This window comes from Taeniopygia guttata, chromosome 17, assembly GCF_048771995.1.
Source record: "Taeniopygia guttata chromosome 17, bTaeGut7.mat, whole genome shotgun sequence".
NCBI classification, from domain to species: Eukaryota; Metazoa; Chordata; class Aves; order Passeriformes; family Estrildidae; genus Taeniopygia; species Taeniopygia guttata.
Window position 1 is genome coordinate 5,254,203 of NC_133042.1, and position 27,418 is coordinate 5,281,620.

General features: G+C 48.6%; 1 protein-coding gene and 1 long non-coding RNA gene across 8 annotated transcripts in view; one reads left to right on the forward strand and one right to left on the reverse strand.

The window, feature by feature from the left end:
• Positions 1-27,418, forward strand: part of COL27A1 (collagen type XXVII alpha 1 chain) — a 203,893-nt gene that overhangs the window by 40,170 nt on the left and 136,305 nt on the right. For 6 of the 7 annotated variants that reach the window (XR_012058524.1, XR_012058523.1, XM_072936676.1 and 3 more), the window contains one exon: positions 21,431-21,728. Coding sequence is in view for 5 of the 7 variants with exons in the window: in XM_072936676.1 (XP_072792777.1) it covers positions 21,673-21,728 (56 nt within the window). In the remaining 2 variants the exon portion in view is untranslated. Of the gene's footprint in view, positions 1-19,954; positions 20,317-21,430; positions 21,729-27,418 lie in introns of those variants that run through there. The other variant, XM_041719629.2, reaches the window with a different exon arrangement.
• On the reverse strand, positions 21,042-22,725 carry LOC121470842 (uncharacterized). Its single transcript, XR_005982027.2, has 2 exons — positions 22,193-22,725; positions 21,042-21,208 (listed from the first exon to the last, which is right to left on the reverse strand). It is a non-coding gene; the product is annotated as an uncharacterized lncRNA (long non-coding RNA).

Sequence of the window (27,418 nt, forward strand, 5' to 3'; positions counted from 1 at the left end):
GAGCCCATAATACCCTGTTCCTGAGGAAGGAGGGCTGGGTAACACTGAGCCTCTGTTCCGAGTATAGGCTTATTTACTTTAATTAGAAAGTGCACTTGTTAAGTACTCAATTAATTACTTAGAGCAGCACCTATTGAGAGCAGATGAAAGAGCCACTGTGTGAGGAGGGAGGGGGAGACAGGGAAGGATGAAAAGGGAAAGATAAAACCACTGCTGGAAAGCAATTGCTGTTAGGGAAGCCAGAGAGAGATCACAGGTACAGCTCTGTTGGGCCCTAAATTATGGTCACTGTTCATAAACCTCAGGTATGGTGGCTGGTGCAGATTTTGTGGGATTATCTGGAGTCAGTCTGCAGCTTTAAAGCAGATCATTGACTAGGACTTTAAGATGATTTACTCCAAGGTCCTGCTCAACTTATCACATTCTAGAGGCTGTAGGTCAGTCAGGAATATCTCAGCCCGCAGCAAAATAAGTGCAGCAGTTTGTTTGAGAGAGGAAATAGTTCATTCTGCTTTTAAAAATATTTGAATGTTTGCCGCTGTTTCATTTCCCTTTCTCTCCTTTTGCGTTTGCCTTTGCATTAATATATCCAGAATTTCAAAGCAAACAAGTTAAAGTCAGGGTTTTGAAAGAAAATTTTCATGTAATGATTCCAGAAACACACTATTAATACCAGATGTTTAAATAAAGTCATCAATACGTTTCCCAAAACCAAGGACACTTAAATGATACGTCATGCATCATTCTTTCCTCTGACTTTCGGAGGATAATTCTGCAGAGCTCACGTCTCAGGTCTGCAGGACACTTACACAGGAAGAGAGGTTTTGGGGGTTTTAAGCAAAAGTCAGATTTCTTGCACAAGATCCCAAGAGCTGGGGTTTTAAGCAATATTGCCAACGCCATGAGACTTTTGATAAAATCAGGCAGGGTTGCCAATTCTAAACTGAAACCCATCTCCCCATCTAGAGGTTCACTTGAACTTCAGCCCAAAACCAGTGGAAGAATTTGGTGACGTTGGGCTGAGCCTTGGGACTGACCCTTTGCCTGGCAGCCCAAGGTTTGCTGTAAGGGTTTGTGGTTGGTTTAAACAACGTGCCTAATCAAAAATCAGCTCAGTGAGTGGCTACAATCAAGAAGTTGTGTTGTGTTGCCAGATGCACACTCTGGTGCTGTAGATGGACAGGAGGTTTGTTATGCTCCTCTGTGCATGTGAGGCTTTTTTTAAGCTTCTCCTGGAATCCATATACAGGAATGCTTCAGAGGCTTCTGATGAAATTTTATGCTCTAGTGATGACTACACAGCAATTTCCAGGGAATTGTAATAACATAATAAGCCAGTCTTTTCAGAGTTTGAAGAAATTTTTTCCTCAACATTTCTGAGGTTCACTGTAATTCCCTGTTTTTTCCATGTAGGAGTGCAAATGTGGTTCCACCATGGATAAAGGCAGTGTTCGTGGTGGGCAAAGGAACACTGCAAACTGTTGTAAGCCTTTCCCAAAACCTTGGAATATTCCTAGCAAATACATTTGTGTAATGGTACAAGATTAGGTAATGGCAATCTTTGGTGCCTGACTCTGCTCAGGATTCATTTCACTCCCAATTCCACTCTGCTGGGAGCAGGAGCCTGGTGAGAAGCAGAAGCTTTTGGCAGCAGAGCCAGAGAAATGAATACTGTGAAAATATCATCATATGAGGGGGAGGAATGGAGCTTGTGTGTGTGTAAAATATGAGGTTAATAGAAATCTTTAGGGATGCTCTTTCTGTGCCTGAGCGCAAGAGAGGCTGAGCTGCACTACTCCTGCTGCTGTTTCTTTTCCTTTTTGGCTCTGTGAGCTTTAAAACAAGATCTGAGCACTGGGATCTGAGGAGTCTCTGCTGTGCTCAGTCCAGCTGGTTTTGTGCTCTTTGCTTCTTAAGCCCATGTGCTGTTGATGCCTCAGCCCCTAAAACACTGTACTCCCCTTTAGTGACTCTGCTCCATCTGTCTGTCCTGAAGCCTCTTCTTCCTCTTTCCCCCCTCCCCAATATGTAATTTAACTGTAGATAATAATTGTGACTTGAAACGTAACTAACTCTTGTACAACTCTGTAAATCATCCTGAGAGGTTTTGTATGACAGAGACAACTTCTGAGCCATAATGAGTGAGGTTTCTGCGGGAGCACTGGCATTTGAATACAAACCTTTCATTAATTTTAATGAGGACCAGAAATCCATGTGTACATCTCTGAAATTGCTTCAAAGTACTCAACTGTTAAGCGTGAACAACCCTGTCACCCCTTTAATCCCCTGAGCTGATGTTGCTCTTCTGGGGAGCATGAGCAAATATCAGAAAATGGTTTGCTCCTTTGTGGAAGGGGAACTTGCAATGTGGATTTATTGATGTCCTCACCAAACAGGAGAGATGCAAATAAATGTGAATTCTGGGTGCTTCAGGTATCAGCTTTGCCTCGGGAATTGATCCTAACCTGAAGCCAAAGCACCAGGAACATGATCCTGCTCTGGATGATGCAGGTCCAGAGTCTTGTGTGTGGGTAGTAAATAATCCCCACAGGAGCTGCTGTGCACCTGCACTGTGAAAAATGACTCCAGAGATGTGTAATTTCTGACTAGGCAAGGAGTCCTAGATGAATTATGTACATGCTAAAAGTTTTTCACTTTGGGTCAACCAAAGGTATTTGAATTGTGCCCAACTCTAAGTGCTTTTCAGCTGGAGAAGGAAAAGCTGAAGCAAACCCAGGATGTTTTCCACAGCCTTTGAATACTGAAGAGTTACCTTTTCCCATTTCATATTTTTTCTGAAAGGCACTTTGAACACTGATCAGAAAGTTTTGACTCAACATTAAATCCTTGGGCCTTTATGGTACCCAGAGCATTGTCTGTTCTCAGCACTGGTGTTGGCTACAGGAACAGCCTGATTGTGCCACACACCACTGGGAATCTTTACTGCTGGCATCTCCACGTTTCTGGAGGGATGGTGGTATTGACTGATAGGATCTTGAAACTAGTATCCCAAAACTTCTCACTGCACCTTCTGCACTGGAGCAGTGAAGCCTGGTAAGGTTCTGCCAAACCCTAAATCATTCAAACATGCACTAACTTTGGCAATGACAGAGAAATAACTACATTTTAATATCTGTATTCAACAGAGTTAACCTTTGTAGGTGATTCTTGAAAAAATACTAATTATTTTAGCAATGGTGTAAAAGAAGCCTGTTTGGTTAATATTGAATAAATTATAAAAAAAACCTAAAATTCCCTGACATCTCTACTTGGGATTCAAACACCAGGAGAATAGTTTCGTGGGGTTTAGAGTGTTTCTATATTTTTGTGCCTTCATTGAAATCCCAAAGCCAGACCCTTTTGACTTGTGTGATTGTTCACAACTAAATTTAGCTTGCACTTCAAATGTCGAATCTGCACGCTATGGGGGGTTTCAGAGACAAAATATCCATTCATCCTCTTAAAGATGAAGAAACTGCCATGCCTTCCCAAAAAGATAATAATCAAATTGAGAGGCTGGGAGCCATTTCACATCCAGCTTTGCTCAACTCTCATGTACCAGCTGGGTTAAGGAAAAACTAAAATGAGGTTGTATAGCTTCAGCTATAGATTTTAGGGAGAGAAGCTTCACAAAGGTTATCTTGTTCTTTCTGCTTATTTTGGAATGCCAGAGGCAGTGTCTGAAGATGTGCTGCTCTAAAGGCATTTTGATCAAAAGCTGGAAAATTAGGCCCATTACAGTATTGATTGAGGCTCAGCAGTGGAGTGACTGTTGTTGGATTCAGAGACACAGAATTATTCTGCCCCTTTCTGCCGTGAGATTCAGAGCAGGGCAGATTGGGAATGATAGGACTGGCCTCCTGCAGCAGAAGAGAGACAAACAGCCCCCAACAATGAGCTGCCAGGCAGTGGGAGTGGAAAAATCCATCTTTAGTTGTGCCAAAATGCTAGAGAGCTTGAAGGGTGCTGCTGAGAGAGAGGTAGGAAGGCACAGCCTTCGTGTACTTCTGACTGAGGGTGGACACGGCTCATCCTCACCCGATGTGTGCAGCGGGCGTGGAGCAGCTGGATCACAGAATTGTGGAGTGGTTTGGGCTGGGAGGACCTTAAAACTCATCCAGATCCCTTAAAACACATCCTGCTGCCATGGGCAGGGACACCTTCCACCTTGGGGTGCTTCAAGCCCCACCCAACCTGGCCTTGGTCATGAAGTCCAACCCCATGGAAATTCAGTTTTCCCTCTGAAAGGGAAATTAGGGGAGCTTTAAGGTCCATTCTTACCCAAACCATTGCAGGGCTCTGTTTGACTCCCTCGGTTGTGCTGAGTTACTCACCAAGGCACAAGGGGGCACCCATGGCTAAAGCTTTAATTATCCGTGAGGACCTGGGAGCCTTCGTGTCCCTCTGGATGTCCCCTTGCTCCCGGGCAGCCTTTGTGTCCCTCTGGATGTCCCCTTGCTCCCCGGCAGGGCCGGGGCTGTCTCTGTCTGCTGGGGAGTGGATGCAGGTGGGAGAAAAGGCAGAAAATCAGCTCTTGGCAAAGTGAGAGCATTTCCAGTTTGCTTTCATACAGAAGAGAGGAGGAATCCTAAAACACTTCCCTGTGTCTGAAGACTTAACTAAGATCTGCTAAAGTAATGAAATATTAAGATAAAACCATAAAATAATCCTTTGGGGCATTATGCCTTTTCTTTTCTTTTTTTCTTTTTTGTCTCCAGACAATGTTTTAATCCTTTCTAGTTCATGGCAAGTTTAGGACCAACTGCTAACAAGAGACAGTCCTTTATAATTGAAGACAGGTACGCATTTTTGCAGTTTAAGGATGGAATTGGATTTCAAGGATAAGAGTGAAGCTTTCTAGTGATTTTCTTAAGATGCTTGCAGAGGAACCTAGAGTTCCACAGAGTTTTTACAGCTTGCACCTTTGCTAGCAGTGAAAGCTGGATGCCTGGAAGTTCCCCTAACTCTCCAACTCTACCTCTCTGCTTTCTGCTCTTGGTCTCACCTGGCACACAAGAAGCAAAAGCAGAGGTAAATAATTGCCTTTTTTTTTTTTTTTTTTTTTTTTTTTTTTTTTAAAGCAAACCAGTCTAATTTCTGCTGAGTGAGCAGAAAGTCCCTAATTTGGAACAGGGAGGGAGGAATGTGCCAAGGGCCAGGAACCGTGGATGAGCTCCGTGCTTTTCTCCACAGTCAGTGAATGTGTGGTGAAGCCACGAGCTCCAGACAAGCTCTGCAGAAGGTCCAGTGACTGCCTGGAGCTTTGTGGCATCCCTGCTGTCCCCAGCAGCAGAACTTCTGTGATGCTGGAATCAATTCTGTCTTTAGATTTTACTGGTTTTGTTTGCTTCTTAGTTGCTGTTCTTCAAATATTCTGCTTACTGTGAATGAGGTTTTCCCCAGGAGAGTGGGACAAAGATAGAAGCTGATAGTTCTGTCAGACCCTTTCCAAAAATAAAAAGGCAGATTTGTGGGAACTTTTTCCCTTCAGCACATGGCTGATGTGTGCAAAGCCTGCCATACTGATGTGAAAACAGGGAGAAATCACTGTGATGTGATGTGATGGCCTGAAGAGGTTCTAACCAGTGTTTCTTTTAGTGCTCAGTGCACTAAAAACCTGCTGTGCAGGGCTTGCTCAGCTTGTCCAGCCCTTTGGTTGCTCCTAAGGTTGCTTCATCCATGAGGAAGGGAAGTGAGGTGGGATGTGGAAGGTGTGGTTTATGTGAGGAGCTGGGGTTAATGCCCTCTCCTCCCTCTCCTTCCCCTCAGAATTTCACTTGTGGAGTTTTGAGTGCTGGGAATGTTTTCTCTGCACTTGTCCAGGTCGAGCACAAAGAGGTCCCAGTTGGGTTCTTGGAGTTTCTATAAAGTGTGGAATAATGAAAGGAGCTGGGATGAGCCGAGGCTTCTTTTGGTGCAAAATAGTGGGAATATACTTTGCTGTATGCACACGTGTCCTAAGGAAATTAATCATTTCTGTTGGTGTGTGTGTCATATAAAAACGAGTTAAAAATAAATAAATCTGTTGCAATTCAAAGGATGTGAGGCAAAGATGTAAGTAATGTGAAAAAGATTAGCACAGTGATGCAGAAGTGAGGAAGAGGCATCTGTTAAAGCAACCACGGGTATTGCAAATCCAGGAAGAAGGTGCAAGGTCTATTTTGAGCCTCCCAAATCCATTGTGAATGTCTCTTGCCATGGGATCTCTGAGCTCTGGTAAACCCTTGTCAGTGCCTGCTCTGAGATGCTCTGACCAGGAAGAGTCTGGGTTTTTCCCCTGGCTGAAAGGAAGGAGGAAAGGCAGGAGCAGGGATCTCCCAAACCCTGCCAAGGCATTTTCAAGGCATTTGCCTTGTCGTGTCCCCTCCCCCCTGACTCCAGTCAAACTAGAGGAGCATCCAATTGTTTTGGGGGTGATTTGTAAGGAGCGAAGAGAGCATCACCTTGGCAACAATCTTGGAAATGACAGTGACCTTAGCTTGTGCTGAAGCATTGTGCTTTTGTGCCTGTTTCATGTAAGAGAAAAAGGAGGAATCGCAAATTGTAAGACTGACAAACACTGAGCATCATTTTATCAATGGTGTACAACCACAAGGAAAAGGTAAGAGATAATTAGAGAAGACAGGCAATATCATAGTGTAGCTAATTATTAATTTTTGGTGTAGGAAACCCTTTGCTATGAATAAGACAATTTCTGCATGCAGATGAGGAGTGCTTTTGGAAATGGGATTTTTCTCTGAGATCACAAGTAGAGTTACAAAAGTGGAAGCACCTTGACCCAGTCATTTTTAAAGTCTTTGGCATTTATATGTCTGCCTCTGTCTGTGTTTACAAACTGAGATTAAGAGTTTAATTTTCACTCTGTTACTGAAATCTGGGGTTTAAGAGTCTTACAACTAACCAAGGACCCTAAATCCCTTTGTCAAATGCAGGTCTGAGTTCAACATGACTTTAGAGTGGGCTGCTGCTCTCCTTTCCCCTCCTGGCTTCTATCCCAAAGCAAAATGGGGGTCTGGTTATCCAATGCCTTGAACCTAATTTTTCTTTCTCATTTTCCTCAAAATTCAAAAGTAAGTTGTGCAGGGTTTAATGTGTTCCACCCCCTTCATTTATTTAAAGCCCATCTTGCTCACATTTCAGTCAAGCTTAGCAGAAACTCACCCCTTGGAAACAGGATCATGACATGCCAGCCTTGGGGCTTTCAGCTGAGCTTTGCTTGTTTGACTTGTCCCTGGATTCAGCGACCCAGTTCCTCTGTGCTCCCTCCCTGATGTGAGGAGAGTGAAGGCCACTTGAAAGAGAAAGCTTTGAACCTTGCCTGATTTCCAAAGGGTCCCTCCCAAACTGTTTGCACTGACTTCTCCTTGTTTCTTACCTTCCTGTGCTCCTTGTGAGCCCACTCTGAGGATAGCCTGTGCAAACATAAAAATAATAATTAATTTTTTTTTTAAAAGCATATTTTTATAGTTGAGCTGGAAGGATTAATGGCAAATTCCTGTAGAGTCAGCACTGTAACAGTTCTGGTTACTGAGCAGCAAGCCTTGAGCAAGTCAGGCTCCTTTTCCTTGTCTGGACACTGCAAAAGGCTCATCCAAATGTACCCTTCATTTCATGTCACAGGGCAGCCTGTGGTACTCTAGAAACATAAAAACCTCTAGGAGCCTGACTTTTACAAATTATTCCCAAGATCCCAATGTAACCTGAAGCATTAAATCATTCTGAAGAAGGTGTTCAAGGCAGTGAGCACAGCAAGGTTCTCAAACTTTGCTTTTTCATTTTTCCTTCTAGAAACGGAAATTATTGCCAACACCTTTTCCCTCTGAATGAGAAAACGTTACACAAATTCCTGAGCTTTAGGAAACCTCTACTCTTGCACACACCTAAGGATTAGTAGCAGAGAACAGATCCTGCACCACTGCTCCCCGGCTGAGAACATGCAAGGACTAAACCTTGCACTGAGCTGTTGGTGCTCTGTGTCACCACAGGCTGTTCCCAAACCCTGCATCCTGCTGGCTTTGTCCCTTTGGGACAGGTGACACTGTTAGAAATCTCCTTTTTCTTTTGTACAGCTCCTTGAAGGCTCTCAGGTCCCACCTGCAGTCCTTACAGACCTGTGGAGACACCTGGGACTGTTTCTCACCAGCACATTTAACATCTGGGGATCTTTTGTTAGAGTCTCTCTTAGGGCCTTGCAGGTATGGGACACCTCAGTTCTTGGCACATCTGTGTTCCAACAACTGCAGCAACCACGGCAGGCTGGATTTGCCTTCCCAGACTCCTCTTCCTTGCTTTTCTCCTCTGCCTGATGCCTGGAAATCCTGCTGTGCCTGCCTCAGACTGCGCTGGGAAATCTGAGATGCAGGGAAGGCAACCAGAGCTGGCAGAACTGGTTGGTTGTGGTTCCTGCAGTCCATGTTCTGGGGGGTGTTGCCAGCAGCATGCTCTCCTTGCCATATTATTTACATTTGTGCTCAGCATGTTCTTCCCTGGCTCCAAGAACAAAAGCCTGCTGGTATGGATGGGTGACAATGCATAGCTTTGTTATTAAAATTGGGGCTTGTCCTGCTAGGATTCTTGCATTGGAAATAGCATCCAGTGATTAATCTCCTGCTGGCTTTGTTCTTTTTATGACCAAGGCATTGGCTCATGGAGGACATCCTGCTTTTTTGGAGGGGCTTAGCAAGGTTGATTAATCTGTAGTAATAGTGGCTGGAGTGACCAGAGTTTCTATAGTGACCGGCTGGAGATAAGAAAGTAGTGTCAAGTGGTAGTGCTGAAGATGCTGAATGCCAAAATTGCAAACTGTTTTGAAACAGACCAGCCAAGCAAAAGAGATCTGTGGCTCCACAGTCAGCTTGGACCTGAACGTCCTCTTTGTTTGGCTGAACAAAACCCAGATAAACAAAACACTGAAGGCAATTAGCTTTGTTTGCTTGCCTTTGTCTCCTCTTCTTCCAAATCATTGTAAAATTAGGAATAATGCCAGTAAATTCTGTAGCTATTCAGTGGACAAAAGCTGGTGCACAGGAGAGGAGAAACAAATAAGTATAATACTGCTGTTTTCAATAACCAGCCTGCTCAATTTTAGCTTTTACTCCATTTACTTTCTCTCTCCTAGATTTAAGGAGATTTATTTGATCACTCTTGTAAATGGGAGCACCAAGCATTTGCTGTAGCCACGGGATCTGTGTTGGTATCACACTTCTGGGAAGGTCTCTGCTTCCCTGTCTCCTTTCCTCAGAAGTTTTCCATCAGCCTCTTGGTTGTGCCCGGGGCTGCAGATGCCACCTGTGACTCAGGGGGTCAGTGAGGGCATGGGATGGGCACAGGGCCGTGATGCTAAGTGACAAATTTCCTGGGTGTACGTGCCCTGGAGTTCAGAAAAGGGTTAATCCGACCTTCCCCTGGTCACAAAAGCTTTTTGTGTACCCTGTGGGGGCCAGCCAGGGAGCTGCTCTCATCCCAGCTTGTGACAGGAGCAGGGATGGAATCCCACTGGCTGCTGGCAGGGGGGCAGTGCCCTGAGCTGCAGGTACAGCCCTGCTGTCCAGTGCCAAGGCAAAGGCAACATCTCTTGGTGAAAAAAACACAAGTGGAGGGAATTTAAGCCTGCCTGAAGTTGCCTTCCTCATAGCCATGACCCTCCTGGCCCACAGTGCCCCAGTCTGCCATGGAGTGCACCCAGCCTTGGTCACTCCTTCTTCCCTTGGACTTTCTGGTCCCTACAGCCCCGTGGAGAGGGGCAGGATCTGAGTGTGAAACAGGCTCCTGCAGTCAGCAGTTTATTCCTACAGCTCCTAAAGCTTCCCTGTGGGTTTTGCACGACCCCCTTGCTCTGGTCTGAGTAGGGGATGGTGGTGGAGCCTGGCAGCTCTGCCCTGGCTGGCTGCATGCAGGTGATGCTGAGCAGTGCCCTGGGGCAAAGGCAGCCCGGGTGGAACAACCTCCCCTGTCATCCCCTCAGAGAACACCCTGGGGACAGCAGCAGGGACTTCCCTTCCCCTGCTGGGGCCATGGAAATGGAAGAGGAGGCTGGGCTGGGCTGATGCAGGGGGCTCTGTGCTTTGCCTCCCAAGCTCTGGCTCAGTCTCTCATGTGTCAGTGACCCAGGTCCTTGCTGTGCCTCCACCTCGGGCTCCTCCCTGCCTTTCCCAGGCTGTCACAAGGCCGTGCTGTGGGTTTGAGGGGGCTCTGTGTCAGCAGTGCCCATAAATCACCCGGGCCCTGCTCTCAGTGTGCTCAGCCTCAGCCACTGGGCACATCCAGGATCCCACAGAGAGAATGGTGCTCAGGAGGCTCCCTGGGATCACCCCAGAGATGCTTCACCTTTTTGAACCCTTTTAGCATCTCTGTAGGCACTCAGCCTTTGATGGGGCTGCAGCTGAGGGATCTGGGAGCACACAGGGATGGGGGACAGCAGTCAAGGCATTTGGGAATTCCAAGGATTTTCTAATTCCAAGGAGTGTCACACCTCTCTCTGAAAAGCCTTCCTTCCACCCAGCACCTTTTCCATAGGCCTCCAGGAGTGTGGGGTGCACCCATGTGGTCTGGAAGCAGCAGAAATGCATTAAAAATGCAGAACACAGGGATTTAATCCCACAGCAGAGTCAGGAGCTCCTTCAGAGCCTTTTTTGGAGAAAGGGGTACCTTGTGCAGCCCTATTGATGGGGGATTTATCCCCCTAAGGAAGCCAGTGGGATGACAGCATTAGCCCCACCAGTGTCCCCCCAGGAGGGGACCAGGACCTCTCTCCGTGCCCCCCTGCAGTAACCAGCTGTTCAGGTGGTTTGATGTTAGTTTTCTACCTCCACTTTTTGTGGTTATTTCTGGCCAAGGGAAGATCAGGCCTTCAGTGGGTGTTTGGAATGTTAATAACTATAATTAAGCCTTTGTGGTTCTCTTGCAAACTCTGGAATCTATAATTTTCAGCAGAGTACCCTCCTAGCATTGCTACAGGGAAAGGGGGTCTTTGTTGGACTGAAAAATAGAAATAATTTTTTAAATCAAAGCAATAAAATAAAATGCTAATCAGTGGCATTTACAAATATTTAAATTTAATGTTATTTCCCCTTTAAAAAAGGAGGGAAATAGAAATCTTGGCATTCCTTGCTGTCTTTCAACTACTTTGGGGGAAGTTTTACCCAGAAGCTAGTTTGTTCCTGTTGTTTAATAATTGCATGTCAGGGGAAAAAAAAATTAAAAGCCAGCTCAGGATGAAGGGGTGAAGAATACAGAGAAACTTTATTTTCTGCACAAGGTCCCTTTGCTGAATATGTGTGCAGGACAGGAGAGTTTTCCAGTGGCTCCCAGAGCAGTGGTGTCAAGGGCAGGGAGGGCACGGGTTCCTTGCTTTGCTTCTCACGGGGATGGGAATGGAACCCTCACAAACGGTCTGGTTTTACTTTCTGGAGTTGGGGTGATGCAGAGAACACCCTCGTTCAGAATTAAGAATTGCTTTTAGGATGTGATGAAAGGCACGTTGGGGACATCAAAGTAAGGGGGTTTTGTGCTAATGACCTGTTCACCAGACAATGGCTGGATGGTTGTTCAGGATGTTCTGTGTTGGTTTGAGGAAGGCAGAGCCTCATTACCCACATCAGTTAATGACTGTTGGCCTTTTAATTACGAGGGGTCAGGTGCAAATACTGAACCTGCTCCGTGCCTGGGGCACAGCCAGTGGCAAGAATATTAACAGAATATTGTTGCTTATTCAAGGCTTTTGGAGATGTGAAATATAAATAGTCTCATTTATCCCATTCTGCTGATTAATGCAAGTTTCACAGCGAGTTTTGGTCTGGTTTGTGTGCTAAATGTGGGGTTTGATGGGAAAAGAGTCAGAGCTGTTCAGAGAGGAGCATCTCAAGATACACTGAGAATAAGATTGAAAGTTTCCCTTTTTAAGCTACACATGAAATAGCTTAATCATAGCTAATAATGAAGAAAAGCCAGAGAAAAGCAATGTAACAGGCTGGCTCTGAAGGGAGACTACAGTGATAAAAAATAAACTCTGTTTACCTGTGGTGAGTTTGCCAATGGAAAATTTTGCTGATGACACACAAATGAAAGTTCCACGTGAAGAGGGATTTGACTGTTTTCTAAGAAACTGGAGAGTAAACAGCATTTTTTTCCTTGGTTTTTGCAGTGTAGAACTTGACCCTGAGCTAACTCTAGTTGGTGACAAGGCTCTTGTCACCCACCAATCCCACAGATTCTGGGAGAATGGGAAATGGGAATAAAAATGTCCTGATCTGGTCTGTACAAAGGCTTGTCTACAGTGATGCCACTGGATGCTGCAAATGAGGATTTGGCTACATTTCTGAAATATCACAGAATCACAGAACATATAGAGTCATAGAAAGGTCTGGGGTTGGACCTTTAAGAATCATCTCCCTGCACCCTTTTTTTTTTTTTTTTTGATCCTCAGTGACAGATCCCACTGTGAAGCTGCTCCGATGGGCTCTGTACAGTACAATTGCATTCATATTACAATATAGATGTATCTTTTTAATCCCAAACATATCCTGAATTCTGAAAACAAATAAGGAAACAAAGTCCCCTTCCATGAAATCCTAGTTCAATCACTTCATTTTATTTCCCTCTTCTTGGGGAAGGCAGGATTTATTTCACCAGTGGGTGTATAAATATTGACTTGATTTTTTTTTTTTTTTTTAGGAACAGAGACACAACCAGGTCTCTTATTAGTTCTTACCCAAACATCAGTAAATACAGCCTTTCTGCAGCGGGTCCTGTTTGGAGAGCTTTACCAAATACTATTGCTGTTGAAGTAGAGAGAGTGAGAGTGTGCAGATGTGGAGAAATGTGTTTGCAGGAAGAAAAAAAAAGCCTATTAGCTTTGAAGCAGATTTGTGTACTCTGGGTTAACACACTGAGTATGTCAGAAGAGACCTTCTCTGTGGAAATGGGCTGTGTTTCTGCTTTATGTGTTAACAATTTGAGTGAAATATGAAGAAATCGAGCATTGTTCTGCTCTAAGTGGCACAGATTGCATTTCAGTCAGTGCAGATAAAGCACCAGGAACTGTCTGCTCTGCTCCAGGAGATGGATTTGAATTGCATGTTTAAGCAGCAGGGCTTTATTTTTTTTTTTTACACAGGCCTTTACAGCCAGATAAAACCAAGCAGTCACTAATGAACTGTGCATCTGGAGGATGGCAGGTTGTGCTGAGTGTAAAAGTGGTTGGGAAATACATTTGCACTTGCTCCTGCATGAGGTGCAGGAATAACAGCCACGGGCAGTGCTTGATGTCAGAAGGTCTTAAACCTCTTTACACATGAGATGATCTATATCAGAACCTTCACTTTAGAGACAAGAAAATAATGGCACAAAAGCAATGGTTTAAGTTGCTTCAGGTCACCCTGCAGGTCCCTGGAGCAGTGAAAGCCAAAGCTGAGCCCTGCTGGGATCCAGGTTTGGCGTGTGAGCCTCAGGGCAGAGCTGCCTGGCCCAGCCCCGGGCACCAGCACCAAACAGCCCCCAAGGAAGGCAGAGACCCCTCTCTGCAGCCTCAGCACTTCCATCACAGCAGTGGGAGCAGCTGCTCACAGGAGCAGCTCAGCCCCACTGCTAAAGGAGGTGGTGGTGGAGCAGTGTGTCGTGGCTTAGACTGGGTTCAGCAACTCCTTGATATGGTTGGGTCCTATCTTAAAACTACTCTGATTGCACAAACCAAATTGCAGTTTCTTTTTGGTGTGGATAGCTCAGGATGTAGCAGAGTACAGGCTTTTGCTTAATATACACGTGTGTTTGTGCAAGGGCTGCCTCATCCTTGTCACTGCTGAAGGAGCTCCTCTGTTGTCATTAGTGAGCCCAGCGCAGGGTGGAGCCTAAGAAATTCTCATCTCAAATCTGTCTTGTATCACCCTTCCTTAACTTTGCTCTGGACTTACCATTTCCACTTCAGCTTCTTCCTGCAGGTATGATTTCCCTTTGCACAGTGCACTGCTCCCACAGGCTGCCCAGCAACAGGACACAGCAGTGGGAAACAAAGAATATATCTTGCTTAGACAGTAGAAAAACTACCTTTTGGATTTAAATATTATTACCCTAACTTTTTGTTATGACCAACATTTGCTTTGATGTTTTTTTAACCTCTTTTTCCTCTCCCTTTCCCACTGAAACTACTCAGAATCTGACTCAGGCTTAGTTTCTGTCTTGCACAAAACCTTTGTCCCAGGCACTTGTGCTGTAGCACACCGCCTTCTCTTGAAGGCCAAGATCTTGTACTGATTTCCATCTCCCTTTGAACTCTGCCTTGAGGCTGCTTGGGTGTGCACATGAGCTCCAGCTGCCCCCAGCACTATGTTCTCATCCTTAGGCTTGTTCCTCATCCTCAGAGCAAGCAGTATCCCTGCTCCAGAAGCATCTGGAGTGATTCCACAGCTGTCCCTTCCCACGTTTGCTGCCTGCAGCTCCCAAGTCCTTGTCCAGAGTGCTCAGAGCAGGTCAGGTTCATCTCTCCTGCATCAGTTGTGTGTTGTGGGTGCAGGGCTGTGGCACAAGCCCTGAGCCACACCTGCACAGTGTCACTGGGATATCCAGAACCCTGGCAGACCACTCTAGGACCAGGCACTGCTGCCTAAAGTCATAAGGGCTGTGCACGTGTGACCTGCAGAATTCAGACCGAACTATTACACAGTGGTGTGTGCTCCCTGCCATGGTAAATTGCTGTCATAGCAGCAGCAACCACAGTGGCAGTTGTCCTTTTGTCCTTAATGTGCAGGAAATTATTGAGATCAGCAGGCACTTCAATGTGCTGGTTCCTTTGCCGAGGGGGAAGGCACTCTCGGGGTGGCTCTGTTTCATCAGGAAGAGATGGGCTGTCTCTTTAGTGAGCTCATGTTGCCTGCACTCATCCAGGACAGCTCTCAACCACCTCCCTGAGCCCATGGCATGAACAAGCTCCTTTGGCACACTGATGGGAAAAGTGCTTGTGCTTGCTGATGCATTGCTGCACTTAACTAGCAAATCTCCAGACAGGCAGAGCTGCTCCTCGTGTGCAGCAGCCCAGAGGGCATTTCATGGTGAGTTATTTTTTTTCCCCCTTCATGGTAAAAGGGGGAAACAGGTCTCGGTATTCTGTTCAAATGTAGGATCACCACACTGTGCCACAGCAGCAGAACAGCCTGGGCTGGTGTTTGGACTGGAGAATACATCTCCAAACTGGCTAGTGGTGTTGATTCTCCAGTGTTTTCCACCTGCACCAGTGACTGAATAGGTCCTAAACCAGAGAGAGAAGGCATGGACAAACAGGGAAATAAAGGGATGTTCACAAAACCAGGCAGTCTTTGCCTGATACCTTAAAGGCAGTCAGGATTTAGGAGCTGTAATATCTTCCTGTCAAAGCCTGGTGATGCATTACACTGCTGGGGCTGACCTGTCAGCCCAACGCTGCTGCTGCCATCAGCTGAGCAATCACCTCACAGCCACCCTGTAGAGCTGTAGCTCTCCAAATGCCTAAATGGGAGGGTAGGACAGAACTGTAATCAGCAGGCAGCCTTTCCATGGGGAGGGTGGGTTTGGACTCGTATGGCTGCATTGTGTTCCCTCTCATTGCGGTGGAAAAGGGCTCCATTTAATGATTAACAGCCATTCCCACCTCTCGGCTGGCTGGGCAGCCCCATGTGATATGGTGCACTTGGAAAGCACAGAAAGATCAGTCTCTGCCAGACGTGGCATCCCCACAGCACCGGCCACGAGACAAAAGCCTTTAGTGTTCCCAAAAAGAATTTAAAACATTTTACATCAAAAGGCTGCAGCAGAAATTCAAACATGTCACCGGCAGCCACCGGTGGCACAGGACAGGAATGGCTTTGTCAGGAAGGCTGTGGAGAGGGGGGGGGAATAACCCAGCAGCAATTCTGTTACATACATTATTTTCAAGTTTTCTGTACAGCTCCTCTATAATCAATACCTTCCACAGTGCACTGGGAATGAGAAACACAACCCACAGCAGCTTTTGGATCATGGATAGCTGTCAAACAGCAAACCCTCAAACCAGGAGTGCTGCACGTTCTGATCCTCTGCAGAAACCTCCTAATCTTGCAGTGATGGCTGAAGCCAAAGAGACCAAAGTAGGAACATCCATTGACCAGATCCCAGCTGGGCCACCTTCTGCCTTCCTTGAGATCTTGACTCTGCTGTGGATGGTGAGACTTCTCAGCAGGCAAATTAAGCTCTTCAGCAGGTTTCTGCTCACGGCCAGGTCCCTATAGGGTAGGGAAGACTTTAATCCAGGGCTTGAACTAGTGCCAGTCATTTGAGTAGAGCTTATGGATGTGAGAAGTGCCATGCTAAATGCAGGATCTGAATAGAAAAGTCGTGTAGGGATTAGGAAATCCTGTGCAGAGAATTACATACCTGAGAGAGCACTGCAGCCAAGTATGGGGAAAAAAAAGGGATAGAAATGCCACTTTGGCAGAACCATCTCAGTGCCAGCCCAGCAGCCAGGGTGCCGTGCCCGTGTGAGGGCTGGGATGAGCCCCAGTGCTGTGCCTGGTGCCTCTCCTGTCCCCATGGGCTGGGATGAGCCCCAGTGCTGTTCCTGGTGCCTCTCCTGTCCCCGTGGGCTGGGATGAGCCCCAGTGCTGTGCCTGGTGCCTCTCCTGTCCCCGTGGGCTGGGATGAGCCCCTCTGCTGTTCCTGGTGGCTCTCCTGTCCCTGCCAGGCTCACAGCTGTGGCTCCAGCCCTGCCCATGCCCTGCTCCCTGTGATGTGGGGCTGCAGAGCTCTCCCACCACGCTGGCACCATCCCCCTGCCTGGCAGGGCTGCTCCCCACAGCCTGGCTCCCTTTTCCCGTGGCTCCAGCAACTCCTAGGCAGGGCTCAAGTTTGGATAGTCCTGCTCCAGGCTGGGTGTGATGCTCAGCCCAGCAGGCAGTGAAAGGCTCTTTATCCCACCTTTCCTTCGTGTGTTTGTTTGATCCCTCCCACAAGTTTTTCCGGTGCCGTGGTTTTCACTTCTTGCCTGGTTATGCCACGGTTTTAAACCTGAATGGAGTATTTATCTAAATATATCCAAATCCACCCCTGTAATTCCTTGTGAGTTCTGGGGGCAGTGAGTGATCCAGGATACTTTTTGGACTTGGGCAGAGGTGCAAATGATTGAAGTGTAACTCAGTGCTGTCCTCCAGGCCAGGCCAGAGTGGGCTGGTGGCTCCAGGCGAGGCTGGGATCCTCTGCCCTGGGGCCGGGCACTGTGTCACACGGGGCAGCTGGGACACCACTGCCCCTGCCTGCCATTAATTACATTAATGAGAGCCTTGATGTTAACCAAGATACAGCTCCTGAGGAGAGGCGGGCACTGGTTCTTCTGGAAAGTGGCTAAATATGGGTGAATATTTAAGATGCTGTATTTATTCACACTGTAATGACATGCTGCTTTTTTTAAGAGTGTGTTTCGTCAAAAGCAAGTGTTCTGTTCCCTGTTCTCTATGTTGTCTGGTGGCATTTCCTCCTCCTCTGTACTTTTTTTTTTTGGCTAATTAAACTATTCAATTCCAATTCCTTCTTTTTCTTTTTTTTTTTTTTCCCTTTTTACATTTCACTGCTGTGCCGTTTCACTTCAGTTTATTTAGTGTTTTAAAATGGCTTCTATTTAAATTTGGAAGGGGAAAAAAATAAATCTGCTAAATATATTTCTATTCAGATCATATGTTGTGGCTTTTCTCTTTTTGAAGAATGAGGTCTAATTTTTGAACCTGAATTCACTTGGCACAAGTCTTGGCTTCAGCAATGTCGGGTTTCCTTTTGTTTTAAAGCAATTCCCTTTTTCCTACTGCTGGGATACATTTATGTCTTCGTGCTAGCAAAGCTTTTAGGCATGTGTTTGGTTTGAAAATGTTCATTGGAGCAAATATGGGCAGAGGATTTGAGGATAAGGCTGTCAGTGAGTTTTGTGGTGGTCCTTGGTGAGATGCTGAGGACTTGAAGCATCATCAGTCCTTTCCCACTACCCATGCAGATCGACTTTGGATAAATCTTTGCAAAAAGATGCAGCACATCCTTTTCCTTTCCTTTTTGTCCCTCTCTCTGAAAAGCCAGGCCTTGTTCTGGTTTTGGGTTTTCTGGGTTTTTATTGGTGGGGTTTTTTTTGGGTTTTTTTTTTGTTGGGTTTTTGTTTTTTTTTTTTTTTTTTTTTTGAGGGAAAGGGAGTTTACTAAATATTTGCTGCATTCAGAAGAGAGAAAAGGTAGAAATAAGCAGGAGAACCTAAGGTGTATTCAACAGCAGAGGGATTGACCCACGATTATTTGCAAAGTAGGGGATTTTTTTAATTGATTAAAGCTTTATCTTAAACACTTCAGCATGGCTAGAATATGTTTCTCAGTGAGGAATGTGTGACTGAGAAACATGGAAAGAACAGCTGGGGGAAAAAATAGCTAAGAAAAATAGAGATTTTATGGTGTTTCTGACAAGCTGTGTCACTGCCTGTTGTCCCTAAAGTCACAGTCCTCAAAGCTGGGTGATCTGAGTTCCTGGGCTTTCAGAGGAGTTTGAGACACATTTTACTGTGAATAGGAATTTCTTACAAGTATCTGGATGTGTAACTTAGCTGCACCCTTCTGAGAAGGTTTTCTGGAGGACAGAGGAGCTGTGAAGCTGTTAGTTAACCACTAACACTGCTTGTTTCAAATTGTTCTGCTGTCTCTGCTTAAAACTTCATCTGCCATACTGAGAAAGGAAGCAAAACGTAGATGCTTCAGAGCAAAGGTATGAATAAAATCTTCTGCCTATAGAAACTGGGAGATGGAAAACCACAGCTTCAGCAAGCAACCACAACTAAACCAAACATATGCATTAAGGGAGAGAAGCCCTTAGCATTCATGGTAGCAGAAGATGTCATATAGGAGATCTGATTTATGGTGGAAACCTCAACTTTTGGCCATGCTCTGAGGTCAGGTTTTTGAGTAAAATCCTGCATTGCTGAGTCAGGCCAGTGGGTCCTTGACTTTTCTGGTCTGAACGTGATGTAACATCACTCCCCTCTAGCCTCAAGTTCAGGTACTTGGCTCCATGTGGGGTCCTGTTTGTGGCTGTTTAATGGGGAGTGGGTGAGTTTCGTGCCCATGCCCAATTGTGAGGTGCTTCAGCCCTTCCCCATCTCAGGGGATAATGCAGTAAGCCACAGGACACCTTTGTGGAGGAGCTCCTGGGGAGGCTCAGCCTTGATGGCAGATCCACGCTGTGTCTTGGATCTGTGCTGGCTGCTCAGTGTCTTGGATCTGTGCTGGCTGCTCAGCACCTCGCAGGACCTGCCCTGTGCCCTGCAGCCCCATCCCCTTACCCTGCAGCCCCATCCCCTTGCCCTGGGGGTCCTGTAGCCCCTGCAGTCCCATTCCCTTACCCTGCAGCCCTGTCCTCTTGCCCTGGGGGTCCTGTAGCCCCTGCAGCCCCATTCCCTTACCCTGCAGCCCTGTCCTCTTGCCCTGGGGGTCCTGTAGCCTGTACAGCCCCATCCCTTTGCCCTGGGGGTTTTGTAGCCCCTGCAGCCCCATCCCTTTGCCCTGGGGGTTTTGTAGCCCCTGCAGCCCCATCCCTTTGCCCTGGGGGTTTTGTAGCCCCTGCAGCCCCGTCCCCTTTTCCTGGGGGTCCTGTAGCCCCTGCAGCCCCATCCCCTTACCCTGCAGCCCCATCCCCTTACCCTGCAGCCCCGTCCCCTGCCCTGGCAGTGACCACACAGCCCCTGACCCGCGGCGCTGCCCTCCCTTGCTGGTGGGGTGCCCGGGCTGCCCCCCTGCCCGGCGGCAGCGCTGATCCTGCCCCTCGGAGGCTGGATCTCTGCTCATTAGCTGCTGTTTGCTGAAACCGGATACCTGGGGCACCCCCGCCAGCCCGGAGTCCCCGGGCTGCAGCTATTTAAAAGGACAAGGGCAGCCTTAGAGCTTCCACCTCTTTCACATCCATGTCCCTCCCAGCGCCCGCTCCCAGCCGCCCTTCTCTCCTGGATCCCTGCAGCATCCATGACCCACGAGAGGAGCGACGGCCCGAGGGGGACGTGCCCGCGCCGGGGAAGGATTATCTGCTGAATTTGGGGGGACCCCAGAGAGCCCCGGCTGCCTCCGGGCCCCTCGCCCCGGCCACCTCCCCCGGGCTCGCAGCGCAGGAAACACCTTGAAGGGGAAGGAGGGAGGAAGGGGCTTTGTTTGAGGTTTTTTTTTTCCCTCCTTTTTTTTTTTATTTTTAAAATTGTTATTATTTTTTAAGAAGTAGCAATTGCCCTGAGCTGCTGGGACAAATGAACGCCCACGGCCATGGGGCTGCACGGAGATGCTGCTCAGCCTCTCAGCTCGCTGCAGAGTAAGTGCCCGAGGCAGAGGTGCTGGCAGGGGGAGGGAGCAGGGCAGGGGCACCCAGGGGTGCAGGGAGGAGGTGGCACCGCTGCCCTCACCTGCCTCAGGGAATCCCGTGGAGCTGCTGTGGACAGCAGGGACCTGTCGGTCACGCTGGGGCTTCACATCTGGCTGGGTGGGACTTTGGATGAGGAGGGGAAGCAGGGATGAAGGTTTTATCCACGTGTGGAAGTCCCCTCTCCTGCCAGAGCTGGCCAAGAGGACTTGGGATCCAACTTGTTCTGATGGACCTCACACAGGGAAACGCATTGCCCCGTTCCTGCCTTCTGGGATGTAGATTCCATCCCTTGGTGCTGGGATGAGAGGGGCTGTGGAGGTGCCCTGGGGAAGCAGAGCAGCTCAAGGAGGGCAACAGGAACATGGGGGACTTTTCCCCTCCAAGCCTGAGTCCCATCCAAAGGCTCCCAGCTGCCTGCAGCAAGCGCTGATCCCAAGGGAAAAGCCATGCCAGGTACTTTATAAGGTGGCTCTAGGCCAGTTTGGGACTCCTGGCCCTGGACAGGTGAGTGCAGGGGCTGCAATTTCCACCAGCAGCCTCCCCAAAGAAGGACCTGTGCTTCCCTCCCTGGAGCCTGGACAGGGTCTCCAATTCTTTCCCTGCAGTTCTGGCTAAGAGATTTTTTTGGGGTTTTTTGGGGTTTTTTTTTTGTTTTCTCTTTTTTTTCCCTCAAATTATTTATTTATTTTGTATAATATCTCGTAAATGCTTCGCTATTACAGAGGAGGGCAGCAGAGAGAGGCAGTAAGGACATCCTTAAATAATTTTCATTTCTCAAAATCTGCCTTTTCCTCTTCTCTCTAAGTCCAGAGGAGAGATCCTTGGGGGGTGGGAGGCACATCTGCATTGCAAATAAAAATAATAATTACAACCACCAACCAACCAACAACAAAAAATGTAACAGCTAAGAAAAAACACTTGAAATCACGGACTTTGGGAACCAGAGATCACAGAAATTGCACTATTTATAAGGAGAGGAAAAAAAAAAAGGCAAGAAATCCAGCGACCATGGGCCAGCCTGGCTTCCTAGAGTGTACTTTGTGTTCTCTCTCCTTTTTCCAAGGTAATTGCAGTCTGCCGAGAGGGAGTTAAATGGGATTAAAAGATCTGTGTAAGCAAAAGGACCCAGAAGAGAAGGAGGAAGGAGTGAGCCGTCCGGGCCAGGGGTGTCTGTGACACAGCTGAACCCCTTAGCGAGGCAGAGAGCCGAGCTCCTGGGAAGGATGTACCCACAAACCGGCTTATCCCCCGATTTCTGATGGATTGCCGCAAAAATTGCCCGAAAGAGACAATGCACTAAACGTGATGGAGCCGGAATCAGAGCCGGTCTCCAGACTCAGAGCTACAGCGGCAGGCAGGGGGTGAGTACAAACTCCGCTGCTCCCGGCGCTGGGGAAGGGAATCCCGGGCGGGCTGGGGGTGCCGGGGAGCCGCGGGATCCCGGGATTTGGGAACGGGGTGGGGGAAGACATTCCTCTGCCAGGGGATGATGTGAAAACTCCCGCTCTGGAGAGGAGAACGGGCTGCGAGCAGGGAGGCCACGCTGCGGAGCGGCAGAGGGGGAGATGGGGCTGCGGTGTGCGGGGGATCGGCGCCGGGACGGGCAGGAGGAGCCCCCCAGCCCCCCCAGCCCCCCCAGCCCCACGCACCGGGACGGGGCTCCGGGCCCCGGGGCTGCTCCGGGAGGAGGGCGCCGGTGCAGCCCCCGGGCGGATGCAGGGACGGGCGATCCGCTGCCCCTCGCAGCCCTCACCCTGCCTGCCCGGGGGGATCCCAGCCTCTCCTGGGAGCGGGGCTGCTGCTCCTCACCCTGTCCCTCGGGTACCTGCGTCTGGCGTGGTGCTGCGGGAGGTGGGAGAGCCCGGGGGGCTGAGGCACGCCGGAGGTGCGCGGTGGCAGCTCTTCGTGTGCTCACACAAAACGCTGCTCCCTCTCCATCCGTGTATGAAAAAATCCCGGCACACACCCTGCCCGTCCCCCTTCTCCCACAGCTGGGACCGAATTTTACTGTTTTCATTGTTAAACGCGTTGTTGGCGGTGGTTTTGTTGTTGTTGTTATTTTCCCGGGAACCCGCAAAGGGTTAATCCCGCTGGCTGCGTTGTCGGATGTACTGATGATTTACCGACACTCCCTTGGAAAGGCTGGGATTCTTCTGCCTGGCAGTTTGAAAAAGTTGTGTACAGGATCCCTCTGCTCGGCTGGGCTGGGAGATGGGGGAAAGAGGGGGAACGGGGCGAGGGGATTTGGGGGCAGCCCCCTCCACCCCCGGGTTAATCCTGTTGCCGCCCCTTTCCTAGAGCCGGAGGGGGATGAATGTGCAGCTCCCTTTGCAGGCTCAGTCTGTGTGTGGAGTTACACGGCGAGCCCAGACCCCTTCCCAGGGGCTGCAACTGCTCTCCTTGACAAGTTTTCTGTGTGTTTATATACTGAATCTCAGCGCTTTAGGGTTTTTGCGGTGTGAGGTTTGTGTTTGGGGTTTTTTGGTGGGGTTTTTTTTTGCGTAGATGTGGCTGTGTCAGGAGACGCTGGTAGCTGCAGCATCTCCCAGTTGCACCTTTTTAGTGCTGGGAATGGTCTGGGAGACCCGCCTGGGACCGTGCAAGGGCGGCTGGCGTCAGAAAGGGAGCGGGAACAGGGAGATAAAGGTTCCTTTGAAAGCAGGAGCAGCGTGTCACGGCGAGGGGACGGGCTCCGCGCTGGAGCGACACTTGGCAGCGGGCACAGCCTGTGACAGGGCACCAGCCGCTCCGCCCGGCCCAGGGCTTGCCCGTGGTCACGCTAGCCATGAGGACAGCGGGATCCTGCCCTGGTCCCACGTCCTGCGTGGGGACAAATCGGACCGTGCGAGCGCAGCGTTAGAAGGGGGGACCCAGGAGCGGGCAGCGTGGCTGGCGGAGATCCGTGCCCGGCTCTGCCTCAGGGTGTCCCCGGCTAGCACAGCCCTGCCGTGGGCTTTGAGCCCTGCAGCACCGTGGGCAATGTGCCTTTGGTCTGTCCTGGTGCCTCAAAGAGCGCCTTTTGTTCGGGGGTGTCCCCTGGCCTGTCCGCTGCCATGTGCTGCTCCGGTCCCTCCTCAGCAGAGGTCGCTTGCTGCCCTTCGCATCATGTCCCGGAGGGATTTTTGGATTGGATTCGCTCGGCAGAGCGCCCTGCATCCCACCGCCCTCACGGCTCCGGGGTGCCCGTGAGGCCGCTGCCCTTGGAGCAGCCCTGAGCCGGGGCTGGGCTGTCCCTGGGCACAGCAGGCCGCCCTTGGGCTGGCTGAGGGCTGTGCTGCCCGAGGACAGCCCGCCATGGGGTCTGGGGCATTGCCTGGGGCACGGGGGTCCCTCTTGTAGCAGCACTCCTGCAGCTTGTCCTGCAGCAGGGCCGGGAGATCCCCACGGGAGATCTGTGGGTGAGCGTGGCAGGGTTGGCCACCCAGGGGAGGAGCGGCAGTCGCAGAGCGTGAGGGAAGACTTGAGCTGCCAAAGCGTGTGAAACCAGAACACAAAGTTTTACAGGCTCTTCAAGCTTAGCGTGCCCATCTTGGTCATTTCTGCTGATGCATTTTTGGTGAGCACAGGCCCCCCAAAACACAGGGGAGGGTTTGCATTCCACTGCACATCCAGCAGACATCCAGGTGCTGTTCTGCTGTGTTTGTGTGATTTTGGCCCTTTCAGCCCCAGTGCCACTTGCTGGCCACGGAGGAAGCTCGATGCTCCTGGAGACCTCTGATGGGTGACAGCCTGCTGTCACAGCCCTGAGGTGGTGGCACAATGCTGCTCTGGGGCTGCCTGGCCCATCTGTGTGCTGGATGGAAAAGCTGCACACATGGTACTACAGCATCCACCCGGCACCATCAAGGTGCGCCAGCCCCTGGGAAGGCCTAAAAGGGCTGGAGGGAGGCATGGATCCTTTTTAAGAGGAAAAAGAAGATTGCTTACAAGCTGGGCAGATGGTCTGGGGACAGATATGGCACTGCTGGACAAATTCAGCAATAGGGTGGCAAATGATGTGTGTGCTGGGTGCTTGGGGGTAGAGAGGAGGCAATTGCACCTGGAGATGTGTCCCCTGAGGGATAGACAGTCATAGTCCAGGACCACCCTCCTGCTATTTCCATGCGTCTCTCTGAGTGTGTGCTTTATTAAAATAAAGCTCCAGCTTCATCCCCTTTCTGCAATGGGTTGAGGGGTTAAAATTTGCTCTGCTTTATATCTGTTCATGGAGATTCTGTTGCTGACTGAAGGTTGCCCAGGTTTGTGGTGAGATGGTTGTTGGAAATCTCTGCCCAGGGACAAACACAGGGTTTGTAGGGGTTTTTTTTTTTACCCTTTCCCTTTCTTTGCCAATTTGTTGGGGACATAAGTAGAAATGATGGATGCTTTTACTGAAGCAAATGGAAACAATGGGGAATTCTATATGGCTCTGCCAAACCCCATTCACAAAATGAAGGAATGCAAAGGCATTTGTTGGAAGGACAAAAAGGGAGTTAGATGTCAGATCAGGCTTAGCACTTCTGTTTGTCGAGGGCTCCAGTTACTGGAGAACACAAAGGCCAGGGCCAGCACTGAGTGTTGTCACTTCACACAGCAGCAAAGTCAATATCCCAGACAGACAGGGATGGGGAGCGAAGGGCAGGCGAGTAATGGGTTCCCAGGAAAGATTCCCTGCTGTGGAGAGCTTCTGGGGGCTGCCTGGGAGGGTGTTTGAGTACTATCAGTCTGGCATCTCTCCCGTGGGGAAGCAGGTTGGCACCAGGAGCAGCTCAGCTCTGGGACAGCCCTGTGCAGTGAATGAATGCACAGGCTCTGGTTCCAGTTAGGAGGACAAGGACCAGTGGTTTGGCACCTTTCAGCGTGCAGGTGCCAGCCTAAACCCCTGAGAGGACAAGGGGTGAGGTGTCTGCAGGAGGTCACCCTGGTTATGTTGGTGCTTCATCCCCACCTTCTGAGCACTGCAGGTCAGCATGGCCCTCCTGGAGAAGTCCTAAGAAGAGGAGTTGTATGTGCCAGATGAGCAAATATGGATCCAACTCTCCTGCTGTGGGCAGGGACACCTTCCAGTAGACCAGGCTGGTCTAAGCCATATCCAGCCTGGCCTTGAACACTTCCAGGAATGGGGATTTCATTTTTCCTTACTTAATATTGACATTTCTAGACCACTCTCTGTTTTTTCTTAGTATTTTTAAATGACCTTAAGAATGGATTTCTAGGGGCCATATCTCTTTGCCTGCTCAATACTTTTCCTTAAAAATGTAGCTGCTGAATGGGGATTAGAAACTAATAGTATTTTAGTTGTTTCAGAAACTTTGCCCTTATCACACTGGGGTTTGCAGCAGTGCCTGGGTACAAAATCCTTGCCTGGAGGTGTAAGTCAATACCTCATTTATACTGCAGGAGAGGTCCAGCAAAGGACTGAGTAGGGTCAATTTGGGGACATCTACATAGTTGTGTGTTTCCATTGCTCTTGCCAGAAATTGAGGGGGAGTGGAGAAATACCATCATTTCCAGAAGCTCCACAGAGGAGGTTGCTGGTACGAAATCCCACCCCAAAAAGCTGGGATGAAATCAATGCACAGTACAATTTAGAACCTCAGTTTATAGGTTGTGATTTGCTTCCTGTTTGTCAAAACTGCTTGGGAGTCTTACAGAATATCACCTCCAGTAACGTGCAGAGGATCTTAAGCTACACTGTTTTTAGTGTAGCTTAAAATAAGAAGCTTTTATTTTCTCCTTTTTAAGATATACAGTCTGAACTACAGCTAGAAATGCAGATTTGCTTTTCTTGAAAAGCAATTTTCAGCCTCCAGCTGGCTCTGTGGTCTTTTGAACAGGAAGAATATACACCTGAATGGAGAAAAGTGGTGGGAGAATTATTTTTCCACCTTGCAGTAAGGTTGGCAATTTCAAAGCCATTTCCCCACTGTAAATGAGGGAAAACAAAATAAAAATTAAATGCTGCCATGGGCCCTTGAAATATTTCCTTCAGCTTCAACCCATCAACTAAACAAACAAGATGTCAAAATAATTTGGACTTCTTATTTTAAGGCAGGGCAAACCTTTTATTTAAAAAAAAAAAGATTAAATTGTTCCAAACCAATTCCAGAAATAGCAGGGAATTAGCTGATCACAATTATTTTACAGGTTGTCTCAGCTTTGTCAAATTGTCACTTCCTCAAGGATAATTTGTCACCAAGTTTACCCTGAAGGCTGTTGTGTCCCTGCTGTCCTTAATTCAGTGCAGGGCTTCATTCCAGCACTTGTCTGGTTAGAAGGGAATAAGTGTGTTTGTGCTTCTCTGTCCCTCTCAGTTGTACTTTTCCTTGGACTCCTGGCACTGCTCAGTTCCCGTGGACTGATCCACAGGAGTTTGCCAAAAGTAGCAAAGTAAAATGAAGCTGTATTCAGTACCTTCAGTTTGCTATGAAGGGAGTTGGTGTCTGCATTGGAAAACTTTTAAGGCTCATGTGAGCTTACATCATGTGTGCTGTGGGGCACCTCTACACCCAGGGACTGCAGCGGTGGTTTGGGTTAGGAGGGACCATAAAAAGTCATCTCACTCCACTCCCTGCATGGGCAGGGACACTTTCCATTATCCCAGGCTGCTCCAAGCCCTGTCCAGCCTGGCCTTGGACACCTCCAGTGATGTGGCAGCCACAGCTTCTCTGGGCAACCTGTGCATGGCCTCACCACCCTCACAGGGAACAATTCCTTCCTAATATCGATGCTAAATCTGCCCATCTTCAGTTTAAAGCCTTCCTCTTTGTCCATGCCCCTGTCCAAAGTCACTCTCCATCTCTCTTAGAGCCCCTTTAGGCACTGGAAGGTGCTTTGAGTTCTCTCTTGTGCATTCTCTTCTCCAGGCATACAGCCCCAGGATCCTCGCTGTGGTATTCACAGAGCCTGTGAATAAAAGAAATAAACGCCTTCAGCGGTGTCTCTTGATAGAGTTTTTATGGAAATCACTGCTCATGGGAAGAAGCTGAGATAAGGGAAAGGTGGATTTGATAGCTCTATATAAGGAGAAAAATCTTCTTTACTCTTGCTACTCTGTCGCTGCAGAGCTGTA